Genomic DNA, 27,892 nt, shown 5'->3' with positions numbered 1-27,892 from the left:
TGGGGGGATGACAACATGGAAGATACTTTAGAAGACATTAATAGGAAAGGTGATTTATCCCCTAGGCGTACTAGCCACCTAATAGGAAAAATAAAGAAGGGAGCTAAATCATCAACCATTCCCATACAAGTTACTACAAGGAGTAAGAAGAGTACCACCATAACATCAAATCAATAATAGACAAAGTTATTTTTTGGGATATAAGGTCTGTAAAAACTCACAAAGCCTTTGAGAGATTACAAGACCTTAACCAAAGAAATCATTATTCTTACATTGCTTTACTAGAACCTTTTTAAAGTCCATCTGAGCTGGACACTTACAAAAAAAGTCTAGGCATGCAGTATGCCAAAGCAAATTGCTCAAGAAAAAGTTGGTGTTTCTGGAATGAAAACTGGAAGAAGAAGGATCTACAGACACTATTCAACAACTCACCATCAACTTCAAGCTAAAAGGGTCACAAGACAGGTTTAAGGTAATTGTTGTATATGCTAGATGTAGTGCCTTGGAAAGATTAGAACTCTGGATACACTGGAAGACACAGCAATGAACACCAACATACCTTGGATGGTAGAGGGTAATTTCAACACCATATTATATGAGTCAGAAAATCTAGGAAGACTGCCGATTACACAGAATGAAATCATTGGTTTTGCACAATATATTTGTGTGTGTGCTCTAACTGAACTTAACTTCACTGGTAGTTGTTATACATGGTGGAATGGGAGTATATAAGAGGCTAGTATTTTCAAAAGACTTGGTAAAGTGTTTGGGAACAATGAACTCTTTTCACTATTGCCTAATAGTGAAACACACCATCTAATAAGGCAAGGATCATATTATACACATTTGTATGTACTATGCAACACCACCCAGGACCAAGCTTCAAAGCCATTCAGGTTTTTGAATTTTTGGACCAAACATAAGGAGTTCAATGAGTTAGTGGAAGAAGTTTGGTGTAAGAATGTTATAGGATCCCCTTTCTCTATATTACAAACAAAGCTAAAAAGGCTAAAGACAGACCTTAATAAGTGAAGTTGAACAACATTTGGAAATATTTTCCAACAAATTGCAACACTGGAGGATGTGATAAGAGTAAATGAGACACAGCTAGAGCTTTCCCCCACAGAGGTCAACAGAGCCATACTCAGTAAGTCTAATGTAGAGCTGAAAAGGTATTTGAAGATAGAGGAGGAGTATTGGAGGCCAAAAGTTGGAATGAAGTGGTTCCAAGATGGGGACAACACTAGGTTCTTTCATTCTGAAAGGAAGAAGAAGAAAGCTCCAGATCTCAGAATTACAAACTAGAGAGGGGGACTGGATCACAACAAGTCAGAATATAAGAGAAGAAGTTGTAGCTGTCTTTAAGGAGCAATTTCAAGAAACACAGGAGATCACTGACTACTCTATGTTGCAGAGTATACCTAAACTCATCACAGCTGAACTAAATGTAGAGATAGAAAGGTTGCCAGAGAAGGATGAAGTCAAAAAGGTAGTTTTTTATTCTAATGCTAATAGTGCCAGTGGACCAGATGTCTTCTCAGGATAGTTTTACCAAAGTTGTTGGAACATTATTGGGGATGACATAACCAACAAGGTAAAAGCTTTCTTCTGTGGACAAGAACTACCAAGATACTTGACACACACCAACTTAGTCCTTATCCAAAAAAAAAAAGAACTGGTCACAACATTTGGGGATCTGAGGCCAATAAGTCTTAGCACTTTTGCAAACAAAATCATTTCCAGGTCCCTTCCAAGGATCATATCCCAGAATCAAACAGGTTTTGTCAAAGGTAGAAGCATAACTGAAAATGTGCTTTTAGCCCAGGAGATCATTAGAGACATCTCAAGGAGGAATCAATTGTATAATGTGGTGGTAAAGTTGGACATGACAAAGGCATATGACAGAGTTTCATGGAAATACCTAATCCAAGTTCTAAGAAGGTTTGGTTACTCTGAGAGGATTATAGATATGATAGTAAGACTTCTTAACAACAACTGGTATTCAGTAATAATAAATGGGCAATCTTATGGCTTTTTTTCAATCCTCTAGGGGTTTGAAACAAGGAGATCCCTTATCCTCCACTCTATTTATAATTGTTGCAGAAGTATTTGCCAGAAGTCTAAATAATTTGTTTGAAGATCTAGAGTATAAAGGCTATGGAATGCCTAAATGGAATCCCAAAATCAACCATTTATCATATGCAGATGATACTATTTTGTTCTGTTTAGGACAACCCTTCTCTATGAGAAAAATGATAAAGGTACTTATAAAATATGAAGATGTATCAAGACAGCTGATAAATCTGGATAAGAGCTTAGTCTATCTCCATGAGAAGGTTCCAATTGGGGCGAGCTATCAGATTAGGAGGATCACTGGAATTAGAATGGGTTCTTTTCCATTCACTTATCTGGGTTGTCCTATGTTTTATGAAAGGAAAAATAAATCTCACTTTGAAGTACTCATAAAGAAGGTGGCCAAAAGGATGCATTCTTGGCAAAACAGATTACTATCATTTGGAAGGAGATACATATTGATAGCACATGTCTTGCAATCCATGCCAATTTACATCTTATCAGCTATGAATCCTCCAAAGAGTGTCCTAGTTCAATTGCACAAACTTTTTGCTAAGATCTTTTGGGGTAACTACACTGGTGCTAGTAGTAAACACTGGGTCTCCTGGGAGAACATGTGTTACCCTAAGAAAGAAGGAGGTTTAAGATTCAGATCTCTTCATGACTTGTCTAATGCTTTTTTTTTTGCTACGCTATGGTGGAACTTCATGACATCTACTTCATTGTAAAGCACATATATGTGGAATAAATACTACAAGAAAGTTCATCCAACCCTAGCAAAAGGTGTTGGGGGATCACATGTTTGGAGAAAAATGACATCAGTAAGAGAAGAGCTGGAGCATAATATATGGTGGCAAATAAGAAGAGGTAACTCAAGTTTCTAATTTGACAATTGAACAAAGCAGGGTGCACTGTACTTTATAGAAGGGGACAATACAAGGGAGGAGGAGATAAAGATAAAAACATTCATCACTTAGGGAACTGGGATGAGACAAAACTGCTAACAAGGCTATCACAGGAGATCATAGAATACATTATAGAAAGTATCAAGCCTTCAGTTGGTGAAGGAAATGACACAGCTTGGTGGATGGGGAATACTCAGGGAGCTTTCACTGTTAAGTTTGCCTGGCAGCAGATGAGAAAAAAGAAAGAAGGAAGAAGAGATTATGATTTGTTGTGAAACAAAAGAGTGTCTTTTAAAGGGAACTTATTCTTATGGAAGGTATGGAAGAGAAGGATACCTACTGATGACAACCTAAGGAGAATGAGAATCCTAATTGTATCAAGATGTTGGTGTTGTGAGACCAAACTGGAGGAAACTATGACACATCTTTTCCTAACAACCCCCATAGCCACTGGAGGTAGTTTGCTATTTTTGCAGGTATAAACATAGGAATGCATCTGCAACAGCTCATAATCACTTAGTGGAACCATGATGCCCCACCAAAGCTACAAATCATATATAGAGCTATGACAACATTAATAATGTGGACATTATGGAAAATAAGAAATAACATAAAGCACGGAGGTAACACCACATTCACAAAAATGGTGTCACAAATACAGGAAATGATCAGAAAGGTAGTAAAGCTACTTTACCCATGGATAAGACTTAATAGAAGAGACTGGCCAGACTTCATTACTAAAATAAAGGAGTATAAGCCAAAATTATATGTCCACAATGTTTTATGGAAACCACCAGTGACACAGAAGCTGAAATATAATACTGATGGAGCAAGTAGGGGCAATTCAGGAATGAGCTCTTTTGGTTTCTATATTCGAGATGAAAGGGGAGACCTACGATATGCTAGAGCAAAAGGGATAGGCATTACAACCAATACAGAGGCATAAGTTCTTGCAATACATAAGGCATTAGAATACAGTTATTTTAATGACTTGAGAACAATAGAAACAGACTCCTTAAGTCTGAAAAAGATGATCATAAGTCAGTTGAAGGTGCCATGGGAAATAGTTGAGAAGGTGGAAGATATTAGAAATAGATTGCATCAGCTAGATTAAAAAAGCATCCATATCTTTAGGGAAGGGAATACAGTGGCAGATTCCCTAGAAAATGAGGTGATTGTTACACAAGACACAACAGAGTACAACAATTTTTAAGAGCTACCAAGCAACATAAGGAGATTAATCAATATGGACAAAGCACAAATGCCTAATTTGAGAATCAGAAACAAGCATATCAACGCACAAAGGCAGGAACAATGACAATATACAAGCATAAAGGAATGGGGAGAGTAAAGCACATGGCAGGCAATATAATTACAAAATTGTATATAAGCCATGAATTCACAACACAGAGACATAGTATATTACAAGTAAGTCATAGGAAGGACAGTACAGAAGTGAGCAAAGAGGACGCCAAAACTCCCACGGAAGGCAACATAGAAAGTTTGGGGCTTACCTAATCTTCCAGATCTGATTCCAGTCCTTTGAGGATCCATACCCGTCGGAGATACCAAAGAACATACACCAGCAATCAAGTTGAAAGTGAGCTGAATTTTCCACCGACACAACGGAAGTGAAGATGAAGATAGAGTTGTCAAATCTTTTCAACAGTCATCAGGAGATTATTACAGAAGTATTACTTTCCTTTTTGCATTGTGCCTTTTTTTAGTATTTTTTTATTTTTTGGACCTTGGTTTTTTACCATTAGCTAAATAAAACGGTCCTCAGACCACTAAATTTAAAAAAAAATTAAAAAAAAAAGATTAAATTAAAGTAGAACAAAAGAATAATTATTTTAATTATTTTTTTGGAACACGCTAAAGCAAGCCACGTCGGCGGAGACATGCCTGCTTCACCACAAACTCTCTCTTATTATATAAGAGAATATCAATTTATCAATATTTTGGTGATAAGTTGGATCAAATCGAATCTACGCTTTTCATGTATGTAACTTTTGAATCCATCTCTACATTTAAGAATCAATTAGCCAACTCTCCAATTAGAAACAAAATTGAATGTGCTTACCAATTTAAATCAATACTTGTTAAGAATTTCATGAACCTATAGTTGACCTTTGATCGAACCGACTTAGTTCAGGTAGGTAGTTTCGATTCAGGTGAACTTCTTTAATCTCTCTCATCATAAAATGGTGATTAGGTAATATATCTCTTTTCGATAGCAAAACACAAAATATGAAAAGAGAGAATTGAAACTCTGAAAAGGAAGAGAGAAGAGCAGTACTTTTCTTTTTCCATAAACAAAAGTAGTACTCGTGAATTTATTGAGTTAAATTGTTAAATTTAAGGGTTCGGATTAGGGCATTCAAAATTAGGGCTGGATATAAAATATTAAAAATTAAATTATCAAAACAATTTTTTTTTGATAATTTAATATTTGGTAATTCAATATTCGATAGCAAAATTTAGAATTATGATATTCGGGTGAATTTGATACGAGACATTAGAACCATTTGATATTTTATATTTCTCGAATATCAGTAGGTCATATATCAACATGTCCTTCAATACAAGTGCAAGGAGAAAATTAAAAATTAAACATAGACAACTAAAATACATATATATATCCTGAGGCGCTAACAAAAGAAATGGTCATTCAATTTTCCTCTTTTACTGGTACTAACTTTTGATCAACTACAAAGTGATGAAATATTGAGAATATTGCGGTCGATAGTATTTCCTAGTTACTACTTACTATTACATAGCTTTACATTTGGTCAGAATCAGGGGCGGAGCTACCCATGTCCGAGGAGTGTCAAGCGACACCCCTTTGCCGAAAAATTACATTTTATATAGGTCAAATTTTGATATATATATTAACACCTCTTAGCACAAGATGAAGATTTAGTGCATTTGTTAAGGTGTTGTAAAAGTTCTCAAAGGTCATGTGTTCTAGCCTGCTAGCCCTTTTTTTACTATAACAATTAACACTCCTTATTGAAAATTTTGGCTCCGTCACTACACCTAGAGTTGTAAAGGTGAGTTAAAGTGTAAAGCCTTAACATGTTCCAAAAAAAGGAAGTATACATGTCTCTTTCTGGTCACAACACATTAAAATCTGAAAAGGATTAGACAGATTATCTGTCTCAGCAACAATTTGTTTTGGTTGTACATTTATGTTCGGGATACATATATTGATTTTGAATTCCTTGGCACGAATATTTTTTAACTGTATCAAAAAAAAATTCTAGATATCTTCTAACTTGTTGGTCTTTATGATATCATGCATCTACATAAAAAAAAAAACATAACTAATTGAAGCGACAGTATTAACTTTTATAACACAATGGACTCCAACTTCAATACAATATTTCCGTACCGAAGTTTGGTTTATCGATTATCAAATTACTGAACCGAAATTTAAAAGTTTGATATTTGATATCTACTTTTAACCACCATTTATCGATTTATCAAACTCGAAATTTGGAAATTTCAAACGAAATACCAAACATCCACCCCTAGTCAAAATGAGCTCAAATATAGGTAATCCCATCAAAATTTTATGAGTTGGGCTCAACAAAAATTAAATTGGGTAAATCTCAACTTATTCAAGCATTAACTCATTCTAAAAAAAATCTCCAATTAAGTCCAATTTAAGCTCCAATTCAACCAATTTTAAGACTCTTTAGTTGCATTGGTGCAATGAATATTTTAGTATTTATCTATCAATTTTTTTAAGACTTTTTAGTTGCATTGGGGCAATGAATATTTTAGTATTTATCTATCCATTTTTTAAGACTCTTTAGCTGCATTGGTGCAATGAATTACTATTTACTTAATATCTTTTAATATCTATCTATCTTTCTTTCTTTTTTTGTAAATTAAAATTTGTTTTTCTGGGATCAAAATAACTGAAAATATATTCAACTGTATTTTTCTATAGAATACATGTCGAGTGAGTAAACTTAAATATATATGTTTATTTAGTTTGTATAATGTTTGGTGACTTTCCACTTTAAAATCAAGAACTTATATTATTTTTTTGAGTTGAAATTCAAATTGTGGTGACAAAAGGTAAATAATAATATATTAACATTCTTGAGATTAAGCGGGTCAAATTGGGTGGATCATGACACAATTTGATTTACTTTACAAGTCCAATGCATTTTAGCCAAAGGTAATTCTAAGCGGATCATAACCTAATTCAATTTCTAATTCAACCTATTCTAATTTCTCCAATTTCAGTCCAACCAACCCATTTAACACGCCTAGTTGGAACCAAATGCATCATCCTTTTACATATATTAGGCACTATCTCAATCTAGGGGATATATCAAGGACAAAAAAAAGGTTCACAGCCATTCAGATTGGCTGGAAAAGAGTAGTTTAAAAAAAATAATTTTTAAGTCAAATACTCCTAAAAGTTAAAAATGACTTAAAAGTAGATTTGACCAATTTTTAAGCTAATCCAAACAGCTCAATCTCCACACATCAAGGACTATTTTGGTCATTTTCTCTAAAGTTTAAACTAACTAATTTCAGCATTTAATACACATTGCTGAAACTAATCCGACTCCTTCAAGTTGAGATTCAAAGAAGTGGCATCTTCTTATTGGAATTACTTTTGCCGTCGTTTGTAATAATAGTGGTGGCCAAACAGTAAACAAAACATGCTTTGTACTCATTAAATGAAAGAGAGAAGAAAGGCTTAAAATGGGGGAAGGAAATACCATATTAATAAACAATAAATACTCTGTAAGCACAAGAAAGAAGTTATATGACAGAAGTAAACAGAGACCGTTTAAATCCAAACAGAGATTGTCCTTTTTCCAAATTTGGTCTGTGATTTTCTTTATTTCCGTATATGCACCTCAAACTTCTGTAGAGAAACATGAACAAGTGGAAACATGTCACCTATCATACCAGCCTTGTGGCGGCTGGCCTTACCCACCATTCATCAATTTGTCCAACACCACATTCAAATCAACTGACTGTCCATTCTCTGTCAGTCTCCGCACAGTTGCTCTTACTTGGTCTCTTGGAAATCCCATATTTGTCACTTTATCAACTACATCATCAATAGGAACTCTATTTCCAGTACGAGGAGAACTAGACCCACTACTAACTGCAGAAGCAGTAGGCAGCGCTTGAGGTAATATTCTTGCTGTGGGAAGCTGTGGGTAACCATTTCCACCACTCTGGCCCATTGAGGGTGAAGCAAGTTGCTGTGATTTCAACGGGTAACCACTGCCATACTGGACTGTGGACCCGCTATAAGGATAAGATTCACCAGGTTCAGTTGATGGGCCATATGCACTGGCAAATCCAGGACCCTGTCTGCTAGATGGGGGCTCAAACAGATTAGGGGGAGCTGCATAAAACTGATGGGACACAGGGGCTCCACTTGATGGATGAGAGGGAGATTGACTAGTGTTTGCTGGTGGATAGGTCTGCGATGCTATAAAATGTCTCTCCTCAGGATGATGGATCAATGGAGGTTGAGGTTGTGAGGGATTAACAGATGGAAGAGGCGGATGAGTTTGAGAAGGTGGAGGTGGCTGAGAGTACAATGATGAAGGGGAAGGCTGATACTGTTGATGTGGAGGTGGTGGGATAGAAGTCTGTCGCTGCTGATGTGGTGCAGACTGTTGGTACTGCTGACTAGAGTTTTCTGGTGCTTGACCAGTTGATTGGAAGTAAGTTTCTCGTTGAGTGCCGGAAGGAATTGGATTATGGGGAAACTGGTCCTGAAGCTCAACTTGAGGTGGAATTTTCTGTTGCAGAGGGGGTGGTGGAGCATTTGGTGGAGGAAGAGGGGAAGGCGATTGAGCAAGCGCAACAGGAGGAAATTGTTGGTGAGATTGAAGAGGAGCAGATGCCCTATGATGCGCTGAGTCAACATGTGTAGTATTGTGGGTGTCTATTTCCTGCTCAAATTTTGGAACTTGCAATTTTGTGAGCTGCAGTTGAGTATCTATTATATCCTGTTTATTCTTTATGACCTGTACACCATCTTGCACCTACATGAAATTTATGTAACAAGAAAATAACATAGTTCACAAGGATTATACAAAAAGAAAAGGGAAGCAGCTAAAATTTTAATTTCGAATTTCATCTTCTCCTTTTCTTTTTTGTTTTTAGTCCAATTTCAATTTTTTTGTTACTTCTCAATCTGCTTTGACAGGTAACTGAAAATTTGATCTTGCCTAGTATAAAACAGAAATAGAAGCAAGGTCAAATAATTCTTCAAGCAATCACCAAATGAACATCATCATAAATTTTATTCAACATGCTATAGGCGTGATTCTCTCCTTCCAGAATAGGGAGCATCCAAGAATATCCTCTCTCCCAACTTCAGAAAATAAAAAGAATTCCAAAAAATCCATTCAGTTCTTAATAACATGTACCATTTTCAAATGCTGATATCTTTGTTTTTAGCAAAATCTTTAAAGTAATAGTTGTACTGCTATAGGCCAGGGCCCACCTAGAATATGAAGGGGCCAGTGCATAGATAGCCGATTTTGGGAAAACCTTTAAGCCTAACCGTGTATAAAAATTAGCAAGTTTATCCACTTTAGAACCAACTTCAGGCATACACAACTGAAATTGCAAAATTCATGTTTGAAAATTGGCAACAAACATCCTGACATATTTTCCTGAAGTTTGGCTTGCCATGACCAAACTTCCAACATTTTGCCTGAAGTTTGACTTGCCAAGGCCAAAAATCCGACAGTCGCGCCTGAAGTTTGGCTTGCCAAGGCCAAACATGTATATCTGAAGTTTTTTTTTTTTTTTTTATGAAGTAAATGTAACATGTATATCTGAAGATTTGCTTAAGTTTAGACTACCAATCTTCATCCCTGACAATGTTTTCAAATGTTTCCAACAACACCCACTTGATTTAAACTAATTTTATATATTTGAAATTCAAGATCCACTTCTTCAAGCTTAGAACAATGATGAATTTAGTGCTGAAAACACTTGACAGACTATGGATGCAAAGTTTTTAAAAGGCCCTAGATGGTGTTGCGCAATACATAATGACGCAACTCGGAAACAGGAACCATTGTAGCGATGCAAATTGAGAACAATTCACGAAACATCTCTATAGCTCAAAACCTAGAGAATTACTTCCGCCACCTAACATAATTAGAGAATTCTCTCCTTGCAAGACTGGATTGTATCAATAAGAGTATATTTATGCGGAGGGTATTTCTCTAAAAGAATGATACTGAAGATGACACAGTAATACAAAAAGGCAGAGTGCGAAATTCCTAAGATTAGTGTAATCAGCAAGCACGAGAAAACGATAAGCATATGAATAAGATAAGTGCAACTTTAATCAACGAAGGATCCCAAAAAATGCAGCCTACACTTGCCCAGCTGTACAGCAGTTCAGTTAAAGAACAAAGTAGGAAGAAACTGAATAGATGATACCTCTCTGAGAATATTTTCCACCAGTCTTAGTTTTCCATCAGTGTTCCCATGGTTATTATCGACAGACAACTTGAGTTCCACAACAAAAGCTTCAATCTGGCGACTTCTAGTTTCTAATTGTGATAGTCGAGCGCTCACACTCTCTATTGCATGTAGAAGATTATCAGCATACTTCTTCACAGTATGATCAATTTCAGATAACAAAGATGCATCAATAGTGCTCAAATCTTTTTCCACGATGAGTTTGGCTGGTTCTATTGAGTCAGGAGAACTATAATTCTGCATTGAATTAGAGAAATAACAATTACAGAATCCCTATTATTGACAGAATGTATGTATATTTCCAAAATCTGACCCAACAATGCATGTCAAACTCCAACTACAGGATTCAGCATAACACACATGAATAGCAAGAGAAATGAGAAACAGATAAAAACAAGAACACTAGTGCCACAAAAAATCCCACAATCAACTAGTGCAGATAGGAGTACCTTGGACATGTACTAAGAGAAGCATAAACATAGTCTTACCTTGCCGATGCTTTTCAAATTGAGAATCATATCATAGCAAAAGATAATTGGAAAATTAGAAAGATCAGTTGACCTACTTCCTCTCCTATGCATAAATAAAGGCCAAGTAAAAGCTTTGTTTTCATATACTAGTATCTTCTTTGATGCTTCTTCATCTAGATGTGCTTCTTCATCTAGATGTGCCAGAAAGAGAAAAATTTCAGTATACCTTGTTTTTTTTTTTTTAACAGGTAACAACTTTGTATTATAAACCAGTACTTGGGAAGCCCAAGTACTGAACCCTTTACAAAAGAAAGTGCAAAAGAGAAAATAACAAAAAACAAGGTGAAACAGGATACAATCCTAACATGAATCAGAAACATCCAGGATTGTCTCTGTATCTTTAGGATATGACTGTACACCAGAAACAAAATAGCAGAACACAGTTCAGCTTGATCTTCTGTATAGTGCTACTTCTGTTCTCAAAATATCTGGGATTCCTTTCTTTCCAGATGGTCCACCAAATACAGGCTGGAATTACCCTCCAGTTTCTTCTGCTCTTAGCCCCAACCCCAGCCTCCTCCCAGCTAAAAACAGTGTCAACAATCTTACTAGGCATTGTCCAGGAGATGCCCCTGAGATTTTGAGAAATCTTCCATAGCTGACCTGTGACTTCACATGCTAAAATAAATGCTTACAGTTTCAGCTTCAGTCCCACATAGACGACAGTTTAAAGCTAAGATAATGCCTCTTCATCAAGTTCTCATGTGTAAGCATAACAACCAAGTAAAGCAAGCAACCTTATGTGGTAACTTTACTTACCAGATGAGTTTCCATCCAAGGCCAGATAAAGTTTTGTGGCTCTGTAGTATTGACAATTTTATACCCTGAGTTCACTTTATACGGTCCCTTGGTGTGTCCAGTCCACAACTCCCCCTCTTGCAACCTCTAAGAAGTTTCGAGATGTTTAAAAAGTTCAGTTAATCTAGGTATTTCCCAGTCATTCATCAGTATCCTTAAGGTTAGCTCCCAACCTTGAGGTGACCACATCTCAGCCATCGTCTTACTCTGGTGTATATATGAACAAACAAATTGAAAAAATAAATTATGATCACGTGAAATATCAAATTTTTAGTGTCGCCTCTTCAAGAGAGGCTCATTGGCAAGGATAAGTATGCCTTAGAACCTTGACGACACAGAAGCGCACATAAAGCGAGGCGAATCGCTCAACAGGTTTTGAGCGTTGCTTTAGGGCTTAAGCGCGCCTTTGATAACATAACACGGCTCACACTTCTCCAAAACTGCATCTGATATCTCTTTGGATCTTGACTTTGCACCCAGTGGCATCCCAAGATAGACAATGGGTAACTGACCCACTTAACCTCCTAAAAAAGAAGACAAAAGCTCCAAATTAGGAACATACTTAATGGGATAAATATGGCTTTTCCTCCAGTTGATATGAAGACCTGAGGTTCCTTCAAAGGAAACCAGCCTGCATTGCTGGCTAATTCAGATTTCAGGAACTATAATAACTGATCTAGCTTCTCCCTTGAGAGACAGGATACTCATGTACCTACCATGGTCATTATACTTCCTCGTACCATAGATATTAGCCACTTGATCCTTTTTCCTCCATCTCCTCACCATGTTCTTTTGGTCATTTGAATCCTCCCTAAGAATAAAGCAGACCCATTCCATAATCTTCTTGCCGAGGGTTATCCTTCTCAACCCACTCAACCCAGATATTGTTGCATCATGCATGAGGTCCATTTGGTAATATCAAAAGACTTGAAACCAGCATTAGAGCATATTCTGTTTTCCCCCATGACAAAGACAGAGCTAATCAAGAGATAAAAAGGGAAGAGGTTTTTATCAATAATGACAATGTGGGTGGTTACTGTTGGCAGGAAGGAAAACAGGCTGATTCTGGTGAATCTACGCGGAAAGGAGATCTTCTACAGTCCTAGAAAGTAGGAGGGAGAAAAACTTTGGTAAACATGTGTGGGAGCATTCTACACATACATATCTATTATTTGTTGTCTAACGTTTTTTCTGATTTCAGTATACTTTGTAGGTTGATTACATCCACAAATTTCCAGCAACTTGAGCAACTGTTTCCTTTAAAAAAAAAACTTGAGAAAGGAAGGTAAGCCCCCCTTTGATAGTGCAGGATATCATCTAGAAAACAACCAACAAGGAGAAGTGGGACACACAAAATTGGAGAAGAAGGGAATGTGCCACATCCCCCTCCCCCTCCAAGCAAAAAAAAAAAAAACAGAAGCAAACCTATGGTGTATACTTGAATCACATAAGGAAAGAAAATATAAGTAATCATATAGGGAAAGAAAAAAATAACTTACAGTCCAATAGTTTCTGGAGCAAACATTCTTTTTGATAAGGGTTTCAGGAGCAATCTTAAATGTTCACTTCTTCTAAGGGTTTAGCTTATAGTAGAACATTATGCACAGCAAGACATCAATAAGCAGGATGTGGCTTCCAACACCACCACTCAGTTAGACACCTCCTAAGAATTTAGAGTTCCATTTCCTTGTCCTACTGTTTACTGATTAAGCAGTTTAATATCCATAGCGCATATCCTAGTTCAGAATTACCTAATCAACATGAAGAGTATCTCAATAGGAATTTTCCTTGCCTTCGTTTAGCTTAGCGTTCATAAAAGAAAGATAATATTGCAATAAAAGATGTGAAAACGAAAATGTCATATCTAGACCACAAAATGTTTCCTGATATCCAACTCCAAGTCGTTATGGTAAGCCTATTGAACATCTGAAGCAGATAATATACCACTCACTACAGACCATATCTAACCTCTTCAAATTGCATCATTAAACAACAAGAGTCCAAGTTGGGACGTGCATGTGTTAACTGAATCCTACTGTACTGGGTCCAAATGAAGCAGACAATCAATTAAGAGGATCCACCTGGCCAAACCCTACTGAAGGAAATGATATTGAGTCAACATACATGCAAAACAACACTAATCAACCACAAAGATTGCAACAACAACAACTAAATACCCAGTGGAATCCCAATAGTGGGACCAGTGTTATGAATGGCGAGAGCCATTCGCCAAAGGCGATATGGCGAGGCGAGGCGAGCCATTCTACAATGAGGCATGGCGACATCAAAAAGGCGACCAGAAGGAGACGTAAATGGCGGCGCCATTTTGGACTTTTAATTTTTAAAAAGATTTGACTTAATAATATTAGTCAAAATTAGGGTTTTTTTTTCTATTTTCAAACTTTCAGTCGCGTTCTCCTTGCGATCTCTTCTCCACCTTCAGTCGATCGAGTTGCTGCTCCTCTTCCCCTCGCGTCTCTTCTCCTCCTTCATCACACAGTTGCTGCTCCTCTTCCCCTCGGCCTCGCGTCTCTTCTCCTCCTTCATCGCAGGAGTTGCTGCCAGGTGACCTCTTTTTTTTCTTCTTCTTTTCAGTTCTTCTTCTTCTTGAGTTCTCTTCTTCAGTTCTTGTTCAGATTTCTTTTTCTCTGCTTTTTTCGTATCGTTTCTGTTGCTTCTTTCTTTTTGAGATACAGCTGCCTTCACTGCTCTGTTTTTTACCTCTGTTTTATTGTTCACATTTCACTCTACTGCCTATAAATTTTTTTTAAAAAAAAATTAATTCTTCTATAATTATTTATCCATTTGACCATAAACAGTGAATTGACTGAATTCAATGGCGGATGCCAGCAAAAAGAGGGACATTGGATGGAATTATGGTACTCAAGGAGCAACGAAAGATTCGGTTAATTGTAACTTTTGTGGGAGTACTTTTAATGGTGGAATAACTCGACACAAGCAACATTTAGTGGGTGGTTTCAAGAATGTTAAACAATGTACAGCTTGTCCATCGGCGATTAGAGAAGAAGTAAGGGCTTATATGCAAAATAAAATCGCTAATAATCCCAAATTTCAAGTGAGGCAACCGGAAGAGTATATTGATATTGATGATGTTGATGATATGGATGAATATGCGGAAATGATGCCTCCCTCCAAAATTCCAAAGATATCTTCTAGTGGAGGTGCATCATCCACCGCGCGGAATGTGACGAAAGGCCCTATGAATCTCTATTTTCCGCAGAAATCAACACAAAAAGGAGGCTTTGAAAAAGGAGGAGGAATTGATGAAACAAAAAAAATTCTAAGAGAGCGTGCGGTAAGTGCTTTCGCAATATGGATGTATGATGCGGGGCTCCCTTTTAATTGTGTCAATCACAAATCATTTGATAAATTTATTGAGACAGTAGGACAACATGGCCCCGGAATGAAGCCTCCTACATTCCATGAAGTTAGAGTTACTCACCTAAAAAAAGAGGTGGAGAAAGTGGAAAAAGTTGTTGATGAGCATAAAGTGCAATGGACAAAGTTTGGATGTTCCATTATGATGGACAAATGAACGGCACGAAATGGTAAAATGAACTTCAATATTTTGGTGAGTTCTCCAATCGGTAGTGTATTTCTTGGTTCTATTGATGCTAGCAATGAATCTACCGATTCCACTAGAATGTACAAGTTGTTTGAAAGCACTATTGAAAGAATTGGACCAGAAAATGTTGTACAAATTGTTACCTTTGTCAAAATGTTGTACAAATTGTCACTGATAATGCTAGTGAGAATGTTAAAGCGGGAAGCATGATGATGGGTGCGTACCCACACATTTATTGGACTCCATGTGCCGCTCATTGCATCAACTTGATGTTTGGTGACATATTCAAGGTTAAGCCATATGCTTCCGGTAATATCACTCTCCTATCCTCTAACTTTCTTTATAGTCAATAGTCAATATTTAATGCTTATTAGCTACAAATTACTATAATCTTACTTTAACAGTTTTTAAGAAGGCCATCAGAATCCATTCTTACATTAGTCAAAGGCCATTGTTGTTAAACTTGATGAGAAAATTCACCAAGGAAAGAAATTTGGTGAAACCGGCCAAGACAAGATTTGCAACGGCCTTCTTAACTTTGAGAGCTATGTACATACAAAGAAAAAACTTGAGAACTTTAGTCCTCTCAACCGAATGGACTTCAAGTAAATTTGCTTTGGAAACTTTGGGGAAAGAAGTTGCCAATCTTATTATTTCTGCCCACTTTTGGGATGATGTTGTTCGAGCACTTACAGTTTGTGGCCCTTTGACAAAAGTGCTTCGTTTGGTGGATGGGGAGAAAAAACCACCAATTGGCTATATTTATGAAGCAATGGATAGAGCCAAAGAAACTATTGAACGGGGTTTTCGTGGAATTAAGAAGCAATATGAGAAAGTGTTTGAAATTATTGATGCAAGGTGGTCAGACCAACTCCATCGGCCTTTGCATGCTGCAGGCCATGTTTTGAACCCAGGATTGTATTATAAAGCTCAAGAAGAGGGAACTTTACTACAGAGTCTGTGGACTGAGTATTATGCATGTGTTGAGAAGATGATCCCTGATACAACAATACAAGATTTACTAGTCGCTGAGCTTCCTAGGTACAAAATGGCGGATGGACAATTTGGTTGTGGTCCGGCTAAAAGAGCTAGAGACACAAGGTCACCGGGTAAGTGAGTTGATTTAGCTCTTAAATTATTTGGCTTATTTATACTCATTAACCTTTAAATTTATTTTATTATAGTTGAATGGTGGTCACTATTTGGTAGTGAAACACCCAACTTGCTAAAGTTTGCCATGAAAGTATTAAGCCTAACTTGTAGCTCATCCGGATGTGAGCGAAATTGGAGTGTGTTTGAACACGTAAGTAAAAAAATTATATCTTAATTTCCATATTATATTATTATCAATATCTATTAGTTAATATCTATAACTTATGCGCAGATTCATTCCAAAAAGAGGAATAGGCTTGCACTATCGCGTCTCAATGATCTAGTGTACATTAAGTACAATAGAACATTGAAACGTCGTTATGATGCTCGTGATCTCATTGATCCAATTCGCTTGGATAACATTGATGATTCAAATGAATGGTTAGTTGGATGCCCCGAAGATCAAGAAGATGAACTAGTATATGAGGATGATGATCTTACTTGGGGTAGCGTTGCTACGGCAATTGGAGCTGATGAGAGTATTCATCATCTTAGGGGACTTTCTTCAAGATCAAGAGCACTTGACAAGGGCAAAGGAGTAGAAACTACATCTACAAGTTCAACTTCAAGTAGGACTCGGACACTAATTGATGAAGACTACGAGGAGGAAGAAGATGAGGATCAATATAATGATGTAGAGGATGTTGATCTTCAAGAGTTGGATAGTTTTGAAGAAGAATAGACTTTTAGAGTTCTAGTATTGTCTTTTGAATTATTGGGTCTTTAAAGTTCTAGACTTTTAGTATCTACTTTTAGTTTTTGAATTGAAATATTTGCTAATATATGTTATTGCTATTGAGATTTTGGATATTTATATATGCAATTAAATATTTTTAATTTTTGGTATTAATTGGCGCCTCAATTCAAAAAGGCGAGCGCCTCGCCGCGTGGCAGGCCCTTGTCGCCTTTTGTCGCCTCTCGCCGTCCAAAACACTGAGTGGGACCTTGGGAGAGTAGAGTGTACCACTATCGACCCTCATCTCAAGTGTAGCAAATCCAAGTAGAAAGAATAAGAAAACACAGCAACTAACAAAGGAAACTAGCCACAACCACAAAGATTGCAACAAATAGAGAAAAATCGAAGCTCACACCAACATAACAAGAAAATCAAAAGCAGGTGTTCATTGTGGGGTCAGATAGACAGATTGAAACGGTTAATTGAGATACTAATACAAGTATAGACATACATAAGCATGTAAAAAAGATAGACAGGAGCAATTACAGTGTTGGTTTTGGTATCAGCAGAATTCCAAGCCCTAGCTCCATCAACCTGAATCCAATCAATGTTATAATTGGGGAACGATTCAATTGGGCGAACAGGATGGTTTTCCCCTTTTACACCGCCGGTGATGTGATGTTGGTCGTCGTGAAGGTTGATGAAGTCATTGTTGCTGAGTGAGCTCGATAGATCCATGATCTGTTTATCCATATACTGCGACGAATTCATTCGATGCTCTGGTCACACTAGTGTTCGTCTGATTTTGGATTACCTCACCTCAAACTGAAGAAAACTATGGAGGTTTACCCTTTATTTATTCCACAATGATCGGAATTCGGAACGCACACAAAAGTCATTAACGTTGCTCGCAAGTATAGGTGACAATTTCAATCACTCCATTTAACCTATACAATTCGCAACTAACACTTGGGGGTAATTATGTGAGTTGCGTTTTAAATTTGTATAAGGTAGTAATTTCAATTTCGACCTATTATACAAAATCTATTTTCTCTCTCCATAATTCTTTGACTTTATTTTCTCCTTAATTCACTCAACATAAATAGATTTGAAAATTTGAAAATTTCATTCTTTTTCTCTCAATTCGTGATTTCAGATTTTCAGGGCAACAATTGTGCGGTTTCCATTTTTTATTTGCTTTGGTGGTTTCATTCTTCTTCGTTTGACTTGTATTTATATATGATGGTGATTTTCTTTGATTTTTCAGTTTTATCATCATATACAATTAATTCATTTTTGTTTAACTTTTTAAAGTTCTGATGGTTATATTTGTATAACTTCAAACAATTTTTTTAGATTTATGATATTTATATAATTTAGAAATTTGTATAATTTCAAACAACAGAGTAACCCAATGATCCAGCATGATCTCAGGGAGCTAGCACAAAGGGGGAGAAGGCTACCAGATGGAGTTTTTTGTTGAAAAATGGTTTACCCCACCTATATTTATAGTAGAAGCAGTTAATTTTGATAAGAATCAACCGTTGGTAGAACATCCAGGAATGTCTATATGTAATCTAGTTAATAGCTCACATAGATGTGAGAGGCTACATTCGAATGATGGTAGTACATCGGGCACTGTTGATGTAATGACGCTTATGTTTTAAGTTTATTAATATAACATCCTATTATTACCAAAAAAAAAGATCTACAGTTGTATTTATATTTGTATAATTTTAAAATTGTGTATAGTTAGCCTGATTGTATAGTTGTACTCATATTTGTATAATTTTGAATTGTATATAGTTACCCTGATTGTATCGTTGTACTCATATTTGTATAATTCTGAAACTGTCTACAGTTACCACAATTGTATATTTGTCGTTGTATAATTCCAAAATTGTATATAGTTACCATAATTGTTTATTTGTATATATTTTGTTTAATGTTTGGGATTTGTTTCTGATTATTTCATTTTTGACATGATTTGTTAGGAAGCAAACAAGCTCCAATTAATGCCCCTCATAAGCAATGTTAATACAAATATTGGTATAATGGAATAATATTCGTATAATAGATGACTTACGCAAGTGTCTGCCTGAAGATGCATTCAATCATTTTTGCGCAACAATTTATACAAATCAAATTGGTACTTACCAGCTTATACAAATACGTACAAAGATAGCTTAATTATATTATTATAAATATATCTTCTTCTTACTTATTCAATTCAAATACAATTGAAAATCGTTCTTCCACCAGAACATCAATTATCAATGGATTCATTATGAAAATTTCGAAGTGAATACAAATCAAATAATATACAATTTTGACCAAATCTTCAATAAATATTGTTACAAATACAATTTCAACAAATTACATAACTCATCTATAAGTAATTTGATTTGATTGATTCAGAACACAAAAAAAGGAAGTGAATTCATTGAATCATGTTCAATTTGTATAATCAACAAAGAAACTAATTGATTTTTTTTAGTTACACACGTCGATTTCATAAACCAGAAAGAATCGTGTTGTTAATATAGAGGAAGTCATATTTGGTATGAAACCCTAATGAGATACTATTCTGTTATTTATGGAACTGTTTACCATTTTTAATCGAGATTGCCTCTCATTTTAATAAAATAAAATTGAATTCTGAAATGTATAAATTCATAAAAACATGTGAATTATACAAAAGAGAATGCCCATAACAACTGAAATTGTAGCTACAACCCGTAATTATGCAATCTCTAGCTAAGGAGCCTAATTAAATTTTATATAGTAGCTATTTGCGAAATTTACTTTATCCTTATTGGACCACAACCCAAATATTTTACTTGAGATACTCCTTGTTTGCACGGACCAGTGGTTCTTTTGTTCTTCTTTTTTGTCTTGTCATTTATGTCTTTGTACTTCAAGTTATTATTTTTATCTTATCATTTATTGACTTTGTACTTTAATCGAAAAAGGATCATATTTCCCCTTGTATTTTTACAAAAAGGTTATATTTGCCCTTATCATACTTTTTTGACTTATTTGCCTCTGTCATACAACTTTAGGCACATATTTATCCATAGACTATTAAGTTTCACGTTTTCACTTTTATCATCCTACATGGTGTTATATATATAATCTGCTTAAAATCTCCTCCTAATTTAATTAAGAAAAAAGGAAAAATATACCCCCGAACTATCGTAAATGGTATCTAAATATCTTTCGTTATACTTTTGGGACACTGATGACCTTACCGTCCAAATTTTGGGACATATATAACCTTTCTAGTAACGGCGGGATCTAAAAACGCCTACCCAAAAACCACCCAGATTTATTAAAACCCACAAACAAATTATAACCAAAATCATCTACTCTTTTATCCACCCATTTTAATTCTCAATTCCATTATAAACAGACCCACATGATTTTTTGTTAGCAAATGCAATTTCATAAACTCATTTTGATCCTTAATTGATTATAAACAGACCTAAAATAATTTTTGTTAGCAAATGTCAGATGAATTTTTGTTATATTTAGATTTATAAAAATAATTTATGATACTTCACTATAAACACTTTTTTTCTCCTAAAACTTTGGCAGCAATGGAACACGTCAAATTATTTGACCTCCAAGTTGTGGTTGTGGTTGAGGAGAAGAAAGAATTCTTTGATCTCCATTATAAATTCTTTTAAATTATTTTTTAAAAGCTAAATATAATAGTCACATTTTTAGCATTACTATGAATTTCATTGAATACTACATCAAATTATTTCTTTTCCTCAATCACAACTGGTGCTTCTGCTGCTCGACCAGGGGCATTGACGATAGCTGCGGATCCGAAGATGCGGCTGAAACTCCAAGCTTGACTACCTTCTTCGGTGCTTCAATAGTGGTAAGAGGGCAGACGAAAGTTGCTCGGTAGTGGTGGAATTTGGGAGTGCGAATGGGGAGTTCTAGGGTTTTGGTGGGGAAGAAAATTGATGCTTTTTAATTTGGATTTGGTGGAGAAGATGATAAGTGTTTAGAGAAGTTTTGGGTTGTAATTTGGGTGGGCTTTTTAATTAATCTGGGCGGGTCTTTTATTTATGGATTGAAATTTCATAAATTTTGGATAGACGTTTTAGATTGCGACACGTGTCCCGCTGTTAGTAGAAAGGTTATATAAGTCCCAAAATTTGGACGATAAGGACATCAGTGTCCAAAAAGTATAACGAAAGGTATTTAGATACCATTTACGATAGTTCGGGGGGTATATTTATCCTTTTATACCCAATCAATATTATAACCACCAATTTAACAAATAAAACTTCCAATCTGTAGACGAAAATATTATGATTCAATGTAATCCAACATGATTCAATTAGGTATACACATAAGAAAATAATAATCAGTTTTCCAATCTGATTCAACTCCAACGCAATCCCAAATAAGGTGAGATCTACTATATGAACCATTTGTATCATGCTCTAATTATTTTTTTAAGAGAAAATCTGGTAACCAAAAATTTTATGGACAATCGTGCGATAAACGTCATCAAATTTCTTTCCAAGATAAACTGCATCAACGATTATTCCATAGGATAGCAGGGCTTGAAATGGTACCATCACCTGAACAATAACAAACAAAATAATTTAATAAATCAGTAACCATTAATTATTCTTAGCATATATCCAATTACTAAAATCAAGAATGTAAAAAAATGTTCTAATACAAAAAACCTCATAGTCTTCATTGTATTTCCACATAGTAAGACTGTAAACGAATCCATTGATAATTCATCATTTTTCAATCGGTTAGAGTTGAGGTCCCTCCATAATATTGATTGGACATAATAATTAAATTAGGAGGAAATTTTAAGTGAACTAAATATATTTATCTATGTAGGCGTTAAGTAGGATGATAAAAGTGGTGATATGAAACTTAATAGTCTAGGGATAAATATGTGTCCAAAGTTGGATGACACGAACAAATTAACCAAAAAAGTATGACAAAGGGCAACTATAACTGTTGTGATGTAAAGTAGGTGACATTAGTGTTAATAGTTAGTTAGTAACAAAAAGGGCAATTTAGTCTATCAAGAAGAGTTAGTTATAACTAACTCAATGCACTGTTATCAAAGTAGTTACAAGGATAGCTCTATAAATAGCTACTCTCCATTGTATTTTTGCTTTAAGCCGATATATGAAATCTTCTCCTCTCTTCTTCTTCTTTCTCATTCTCTTCTCTAAATCTTTCATTCATGATTGAGTTTCTTTAGTTTACGATCATGGTATCAGAGCTTTGTGCTTCAGTCTGATTAGGAGCTGAAGTCGGTATTGTTCAAATAATCAATTATATGATTCATCGTTCATGGAAGTGTGTTAAAGGTGGTCACAGATCGTAGTTTGAGATAAGGCTGGAATTTATATTATTTGTGTTTGAACTGTTAGCTATTTGTTTCCGCGATTTGAAGCTCAATTTGATCATAAATGGCACCTGAAAGTAATTCGACTGATCTACCTCAAAATGGATCTGCAGCTTTTATTTCTCAAACTAGCAGTTCAGTGCAAGGACAAGGTATTAATTATAATCATCCTATGTTTCTTAATCCTACTGATGTTAGTGGTATTAGCTTGATTTCGTTTCAATTGCTTGGTATTGAAAATTATATACTATGGAGTAGATCTATTCGTTTAGCATTGTTAGGAAGAAATAAGCGTGGGTTAATTGATTGAACTGTCAGAAAGGAAATGTATGGTGTAGAATTGTGGGGACATTGGGAAAGGGTGAACACAATTGTGTTGTCCTGGTTGTTGTACTCTGTGTCCAAAAGTTTGTTGAGTGATCTTGCATTTGCCTCTAGTGTGTTTGATGTTTGGATTGATCTAAGAGAAAGGTTTGATCGAGTAGATGGTTCTAGAACCTATAGTTTACACAAAGACATATCTTCTATACAGCAGAGTACTACATTTGTTTATGAGTATTACACAAGGCTTAAAACTCTGTGGGATGAGTTTGAGATATTAGTGCCATCTCCTTGTTGCAATTGTGAGATTTCAAAATTTGTGACTCACATGAACAGACAGAAGGTATATCAGTTTTTAATGGGATTGAATGAATCCTATCGACAAGCCAGGAGTCAAATTCTTATGCTAGATCCATTACCAACGATTAATCATGTGTATTCTATGATAGTTAGAGATGAATGTCAAAAGGTTGTGGTAACATGTACTACTAGTTTGGGAATGGCATCTATCAGTTTGGATTCCTTTGTTACTATGTACTCAAAAGTTGGCAGTAGTTCAGGTGTTGGTAGTAGCTCTGGTGTGAATTAGAAGGTCAAAAGGAATTCCCTACTACTATGTGATTTTTGCAAGTGTAAAGGTCATAGCAAAGAGTTTTGCTATAAAATAGTGGGTTATCCTCCTGATTTTAAATCCAAAAGGAAGGTACAAGGGGGGTCTAGTCCACAAGCTAGCAGTCCTTCTAGTCATTATCCATCAGCCTATGCCAACTTTACATATGGTCTTAATACAAATATTCCTCCACCTGGCTGGGGAATCTCACTTAACCAACAACAACTTATGAATGGTCATGCTCCTGAAGTGTCATCTACTATTACTCCAAATAGAATAAGTCAAGTTGAGAGAGAGGTTCAACAGATGTTACATGGTTGCACATTTACAAAAGACCAATATGATCATATTTTGAAGATGGTTCAATAGAAATCAGATGCTTCTACTGTTTCTGCTTGCAACACTACTAGTACTTCAGGTAAAACTTCTTCTATTATTGATCACAACCAAGTATGGATTGTTAATACAGGTGCAACAAATCTTATGGTCTCTATCTTGGACATGATGTGGAAGATTCAGTGTCAAAACTTGCAGAAGTTAAACCTGTGTATCTACCAAATGGTACTACCACACAAGTATCTCATGTTGGTTCATGTGCTTTATCAGCCAGAAGTCTGGTCACTAATGCATTGCATGTTCCTGACTTCAAGTACAATCTGTTATCAGTCAGTCAACTCACAAAGGAGTTAGGGTGTTCTGTCACATTCTTTCCTAACTTCTGTGTTTTTCAGGAGCTCTGCAGTGGGAAGGTGAAGGAAGTTGGTAAGGAAGAAGGTAGTTTGTATCTACTAATGAAGCACTTCACCAATAAAATTGATTCAAGTCCTGGAAAAGAAGTTGCATTTACTGTCAATAATACAAAGGCAGTAGACATGGAGTTATGGCATCAAAGACTGGGACATGTGTCTTCTGCAGTTCTTGCAAGGATGTTTGCTATGAGTCAACAAACTCTGTGTAAAGTGACTAATTGTTCTGTATGTCCTTATGCTAAACAAACTAGATTAGTTTTTCCTGTGAGTAGTATAAAAACTACAACTTGTTTTGATTTGATACATGTTGATGTTTGAGGACCCTATGCTGCACCTACAGTTGATGGTAGTAAGTATTTTCTTACATTGTTGATGACTTCTCTAGGATGACATGGTTATTTTTTCTCAAACATAAGTCAGTTGTGTGTGTTTCTATTAAAGAATTCCTTTTGTTTGTTAAAACTCAGTTTGGGAAACTAGTCAAAATATTAAGGTCTGACAATGGTACTCAGTTTGTGAACTCAGTGTGTATAAGTACGTTCAAGGAAATGGGCATTCTGTATCAAAGATCATGTCATCATACTCCTCAGCAAAATGGTGTTGTTGAAAGGAAACATAAGCATTTACTTGAGGTCACAAGAGCACTCAGATTTCAGGCTAACATACCATTGAGATATTGGGGTTAGTGTGTGTTAGCTGCCACTTATCTCATTAACAGGTTGTCTAGTAGTGTACTTAAGTATGAGACACCTTACGAGAGGCTATATGGTCGGCAACCAGTATTGACTCACCTCAAGACTATAGGATGCTTGTGTTTGCCAAACATTTGACTGAACATGAAAAATTAATGCCAAGGGTCAGGTCTGCAGTTTATATGGGATACTTTGAAATTCAGAAAGGATACATTCTCTTTGATCTAGGTAAAAGATCATTTTTTGTAAGTAGAGATGTGGTTTTTAGAGAGGATCGGTTCCATTTTGCTCAGGTGTCTAGTCCTGCTCAATAGAAGTTATTCCCAGACTCTCTACATGATTCTGCAGCCACTCCTAGTCTAGATTACATGTTGTCCCTTCAGTGTCCTACCATTGCATGCCCTTCTCGTGTTCCACATGATGAGACTGAGTTGCCTTTAAGTAATGCAATACCTGGTCCTGAGGTGGCTCCTGATGAAGTAGTATCAGATTCTATTCCTAATGGTTCTAGGTTGGTTTCTGAGTCTAGAAGATCCTCTAGACATAAACAGCCTCCAGTTTGGATGAAAGACTTTGTCTCATGCCCTCTCAATAAGGTTGTTCCCCACTCCATTTGCAACAATATAAGCTATGATCATCTCTCATCTTCGTATCAGTCCTACATTGTTGCTACCTCTATAATCAAAGAACCTGAACCTACTCTGAAGCTATGAAAGATCAAAGGTGGGTGGATGCTATGCAGTCTGAAATTCAGGCCCTTGAAAGTAATCATACTTGGGAGATAATTGATCTACCACCTGGCAAGAGACCTATAGGTTGCAGATGGATTTACAAAGTCAAGTATAAATCTACTGGTGAGGTTGAGAGATTTAAAGCAAGGCTGGTGGCTAAGGGGTATAGCCAACATGAAGGGATAGATTACAAGGAAATTTTTTCTCCAGTAGTTAAGATGGTCACAGTCAGAACCATTGTGTCACTTGCAGCTTCAAGGCATTGGCATATCCATCAAATGGATGTGTTTAATCCCTTCTTGCATGATGACTTAGATGATGAGATCTATATGTAATTGCCAAAGGGCTTTGTCAGTCAAGTGGAGAAGGTATGTAGGCTGATCAAATCCCTTTATGGTCTCAAACATGCCCTAGACAATGGAATCATAAACTGACTGAAGCACTACTTAAACTGAAGTTTCAGCAAAGCCAACATGATCATTCCTTGTTTATTAACAAAGTAGAAGAGGGGATCATTATAGTACTTGTGTATGTGGATGATATGTTGATAACTGGCAGTAGCTTAAAGCTGATAGAAGACACAAAGAGGGCACTGCAACTAGCATTCAAGATGAAGGATCTGGGTGAGTTAAAGTATTTCCTAGGAATTGAATTCACTAGATCAACAGATGGCATATTAATGCATCAGAGAAAGTATGTTCTTGAGCTTATATCTGAGGTTGGCTTATCAGCAGCCAAACCTGCAGGAACCCCTATTGACATCAATGTTAAACTAACATCAAAATTAAATGATGACCATGTAAAGAAGGGTCAGGCAGAGACAGAGGATCCCTTGGTAGATCAAACAATGTATCAAAGATTAATAGGCAAGTTGTTGTATTTGAATATGACAAGACCTGATATAATATTCAGTACACAAACTCTTAGTCAATTCTTACATCAACCAAACAAGTCACACCTTGATGCTGCACTAAGAGTAGTCAGATATATAAAATGACAACCTGGACAAGGTTTGTTATTGTCCAATAACTCAGATGAGTTGGTGACTATCTTCTGTGATATTGATTGGACTTCCTGTATGTTAAACAGGAAGTCTGTAACAGGGTATATGGTGAAAGTTGGTCAGTCATTAGTCTCTTGGAAGGAAAAGAAACAAACAACAATGTCGAAAAGCTCAGTTGAAGCTGAATATAGGAGCCTTGCCTCCACTGTGTCAGAGTTAGTATGGTTGGTTAGATTGCTAAAAGAAGTAGGAGCTAAAGTTCAATTGCCAGTCCAAGTTTACAGTGATAGTAAAACAACGATTCAAATTGCTGCAAATTCAGTATACCACGAAAGGACAAAACATATTGAAATCGATTGCCACTTTATAAGGGAGAAACTACAACAAGGATTAATCAACCTGAATTATCTTTCTACAAGAGATCAGCTTGCAAACGTATTGATCAAATGACTATCTAGACTTCAACATGAACACCTACTATCCAAGGTAGGAGTGCTAGACATTTTTGCACCACCAAGCTTGAAGGGGAGTGTTGTGATGTAAAGTAGGTGACATTAGTGTTAATAGTTAGTTAGTAACAAAAAGGGCAATTTAGTCTATCAAGAAGAGTTAGTTATAACTAACTCAATGCACTGTTATCAAAGATAGCTCTATAAATAGCTACTCTCCATTGTATTTTTGCTTTAAGCCGATATATGAAATCTTCTCCTCTCTTCTTCTTCTTTCTCATTCTCTTCTCTAAATCTTTCATTCATGATTGAGCTTTTTTAGTTTACGATCAATAACCTTATTCTGAAAGTACAAGGCAAATATTGTTATAAAACTAAAATAAAATAAGACAAGAAATATAGAAGATGAAAACAATAGAAATAGGGAGACAAGAGATGAGAGCTTTTCTTATTATTCCAACTCTTCAAGAGTACACCAAATCTTCAAGTCTCTACAATATGAACCCTTATGCCTCTGATCTATTTATAGTGTAACATAGAGGCATACAAAAGGTTAGTCATAAACATGACATTAACATGAATATAATGGAGGAGGTTATGAAAGTGAAATGTTACAAGAACAATGGTTATAAAGTTGGAGGTTATGGAGGTTATGGTTATCTTCATAATGGAGGAAAGTAATGGAGATAATGGGTGAGAGTAACTACTTGGTGTAGTGGACA

At 35.9% G+C, this 27,892-nt stretch overlaps 3 protein-coding genes across 3 annotated transcripts in view; 1 reads left to right on the top strand and 2 right to left on the bottom strand.

Moving 5' to 3' along the window:
• LOC125819829 (protein ANTHESIS POMOTING FACTOR 1) overlaps window positions 1-27,892 on the bottom strand; it is a 259,792-nt gene that overhangs the window by 216,160 nt on the left and 15,740 nt on the right.
• Window positions 7,708-18,000, bottom strand: LOC125819773 (uncharacterized). The gene is made up of 3 exons (XM_049499218.1): window positions 17,761-18,000; window positions 10,431-10,709; window positions 7,708-9,013 (listed from the first exon to the last, which is right to left on the bottom strand). Exons 1-3 carry the CDS (start codon window positions 17,983-17,985, stop codon window positions 7,937-7,939), a joined length of 1,581 nt encoding a protein of 526 aa, XP_049355175.1. The 5' UTR covers window positions 17,986-18,000; the 3' UTR covers window positions 7,708-7,936.
• Window positions 16,388-17,323, top strand: LOC125819783 (uncharacterized). The gene is made up of 3 exons (XM_049499229.1): window positions 16,388-16,495; window positions 16,571-16,689; window positions 16,771-17,323. Exons 1-3 carry the CDS (start codon window positions 16,435-16,437, stop codon window positions 17,218-17,220), a joined length of 630 nt encoding a protein of 209 aa, XP_049355186.1. The 5' UTR covers window positions 16,388-16,434; the 3' UTR covers window positions 17,221-17,323.

This window comes from Solanum verrucosum, unplaced genomic scaffold (assembly GCF_900185275.1).
Source record: "Solanum verrucosum unplaced genomic scaffold, falcon-dt-bn FXZP01000239.1, whole genome shotgun sequence".
In the NCBI taxonomy this organism is placed as follows: domain Eukaryota; kingdom Viridiplantae; phylum Streptophyta; class Magnoliopsida; order Solanales; family Solanaceae; genus Solanum; species Solanum verrucosum.
This window is presented reverse-complemented; position numbering and strand designations above follow the sequence as displayed.

Coding starts and splice junctions, on each gene's coding strand:
- LOC125819783 (XM_049499229.1), top strand. CDS start 16,435: ATGGCGGATGGACAATTTGGTTGTGGTCCGGCTAAAAGAGCTAGAGAC. Junction 16,496..16,570: donor TAGAGACACAAGGTCACCGG/GTAAGTGAGTTG, acceptor ATTTTATTATAG/TTGAATGGTGGTCACTATTT. Junction 16,690..16,770: donor ATTGGAGTGTGTTTGAACAC/GTAAGTAAAAAA, acceptor ACTTATGCGCAG/ATTCATTCCAAAAAGAGGAA.
- LOC125819773 (XM_049499218.1), bottom strand. CDS start 17,985: ATGAATTCGTCGCAGTATATGGATAAACAGATCATGGATCTATCGAGC. Junction 10,710..17,760: donor CTGATACCAAAACCAACACT/GTAATTGCTCCT, acceptor AATTCAATGCAG/AATTATAGTTCTCCTGACTC. Junction 9,014..10,430: donor TGGAAAATATTCTCAGAGAG/GTATCATCTATT, acceptor AATTTCATGTAG/GTGCAAGATGGTGTACAGGT.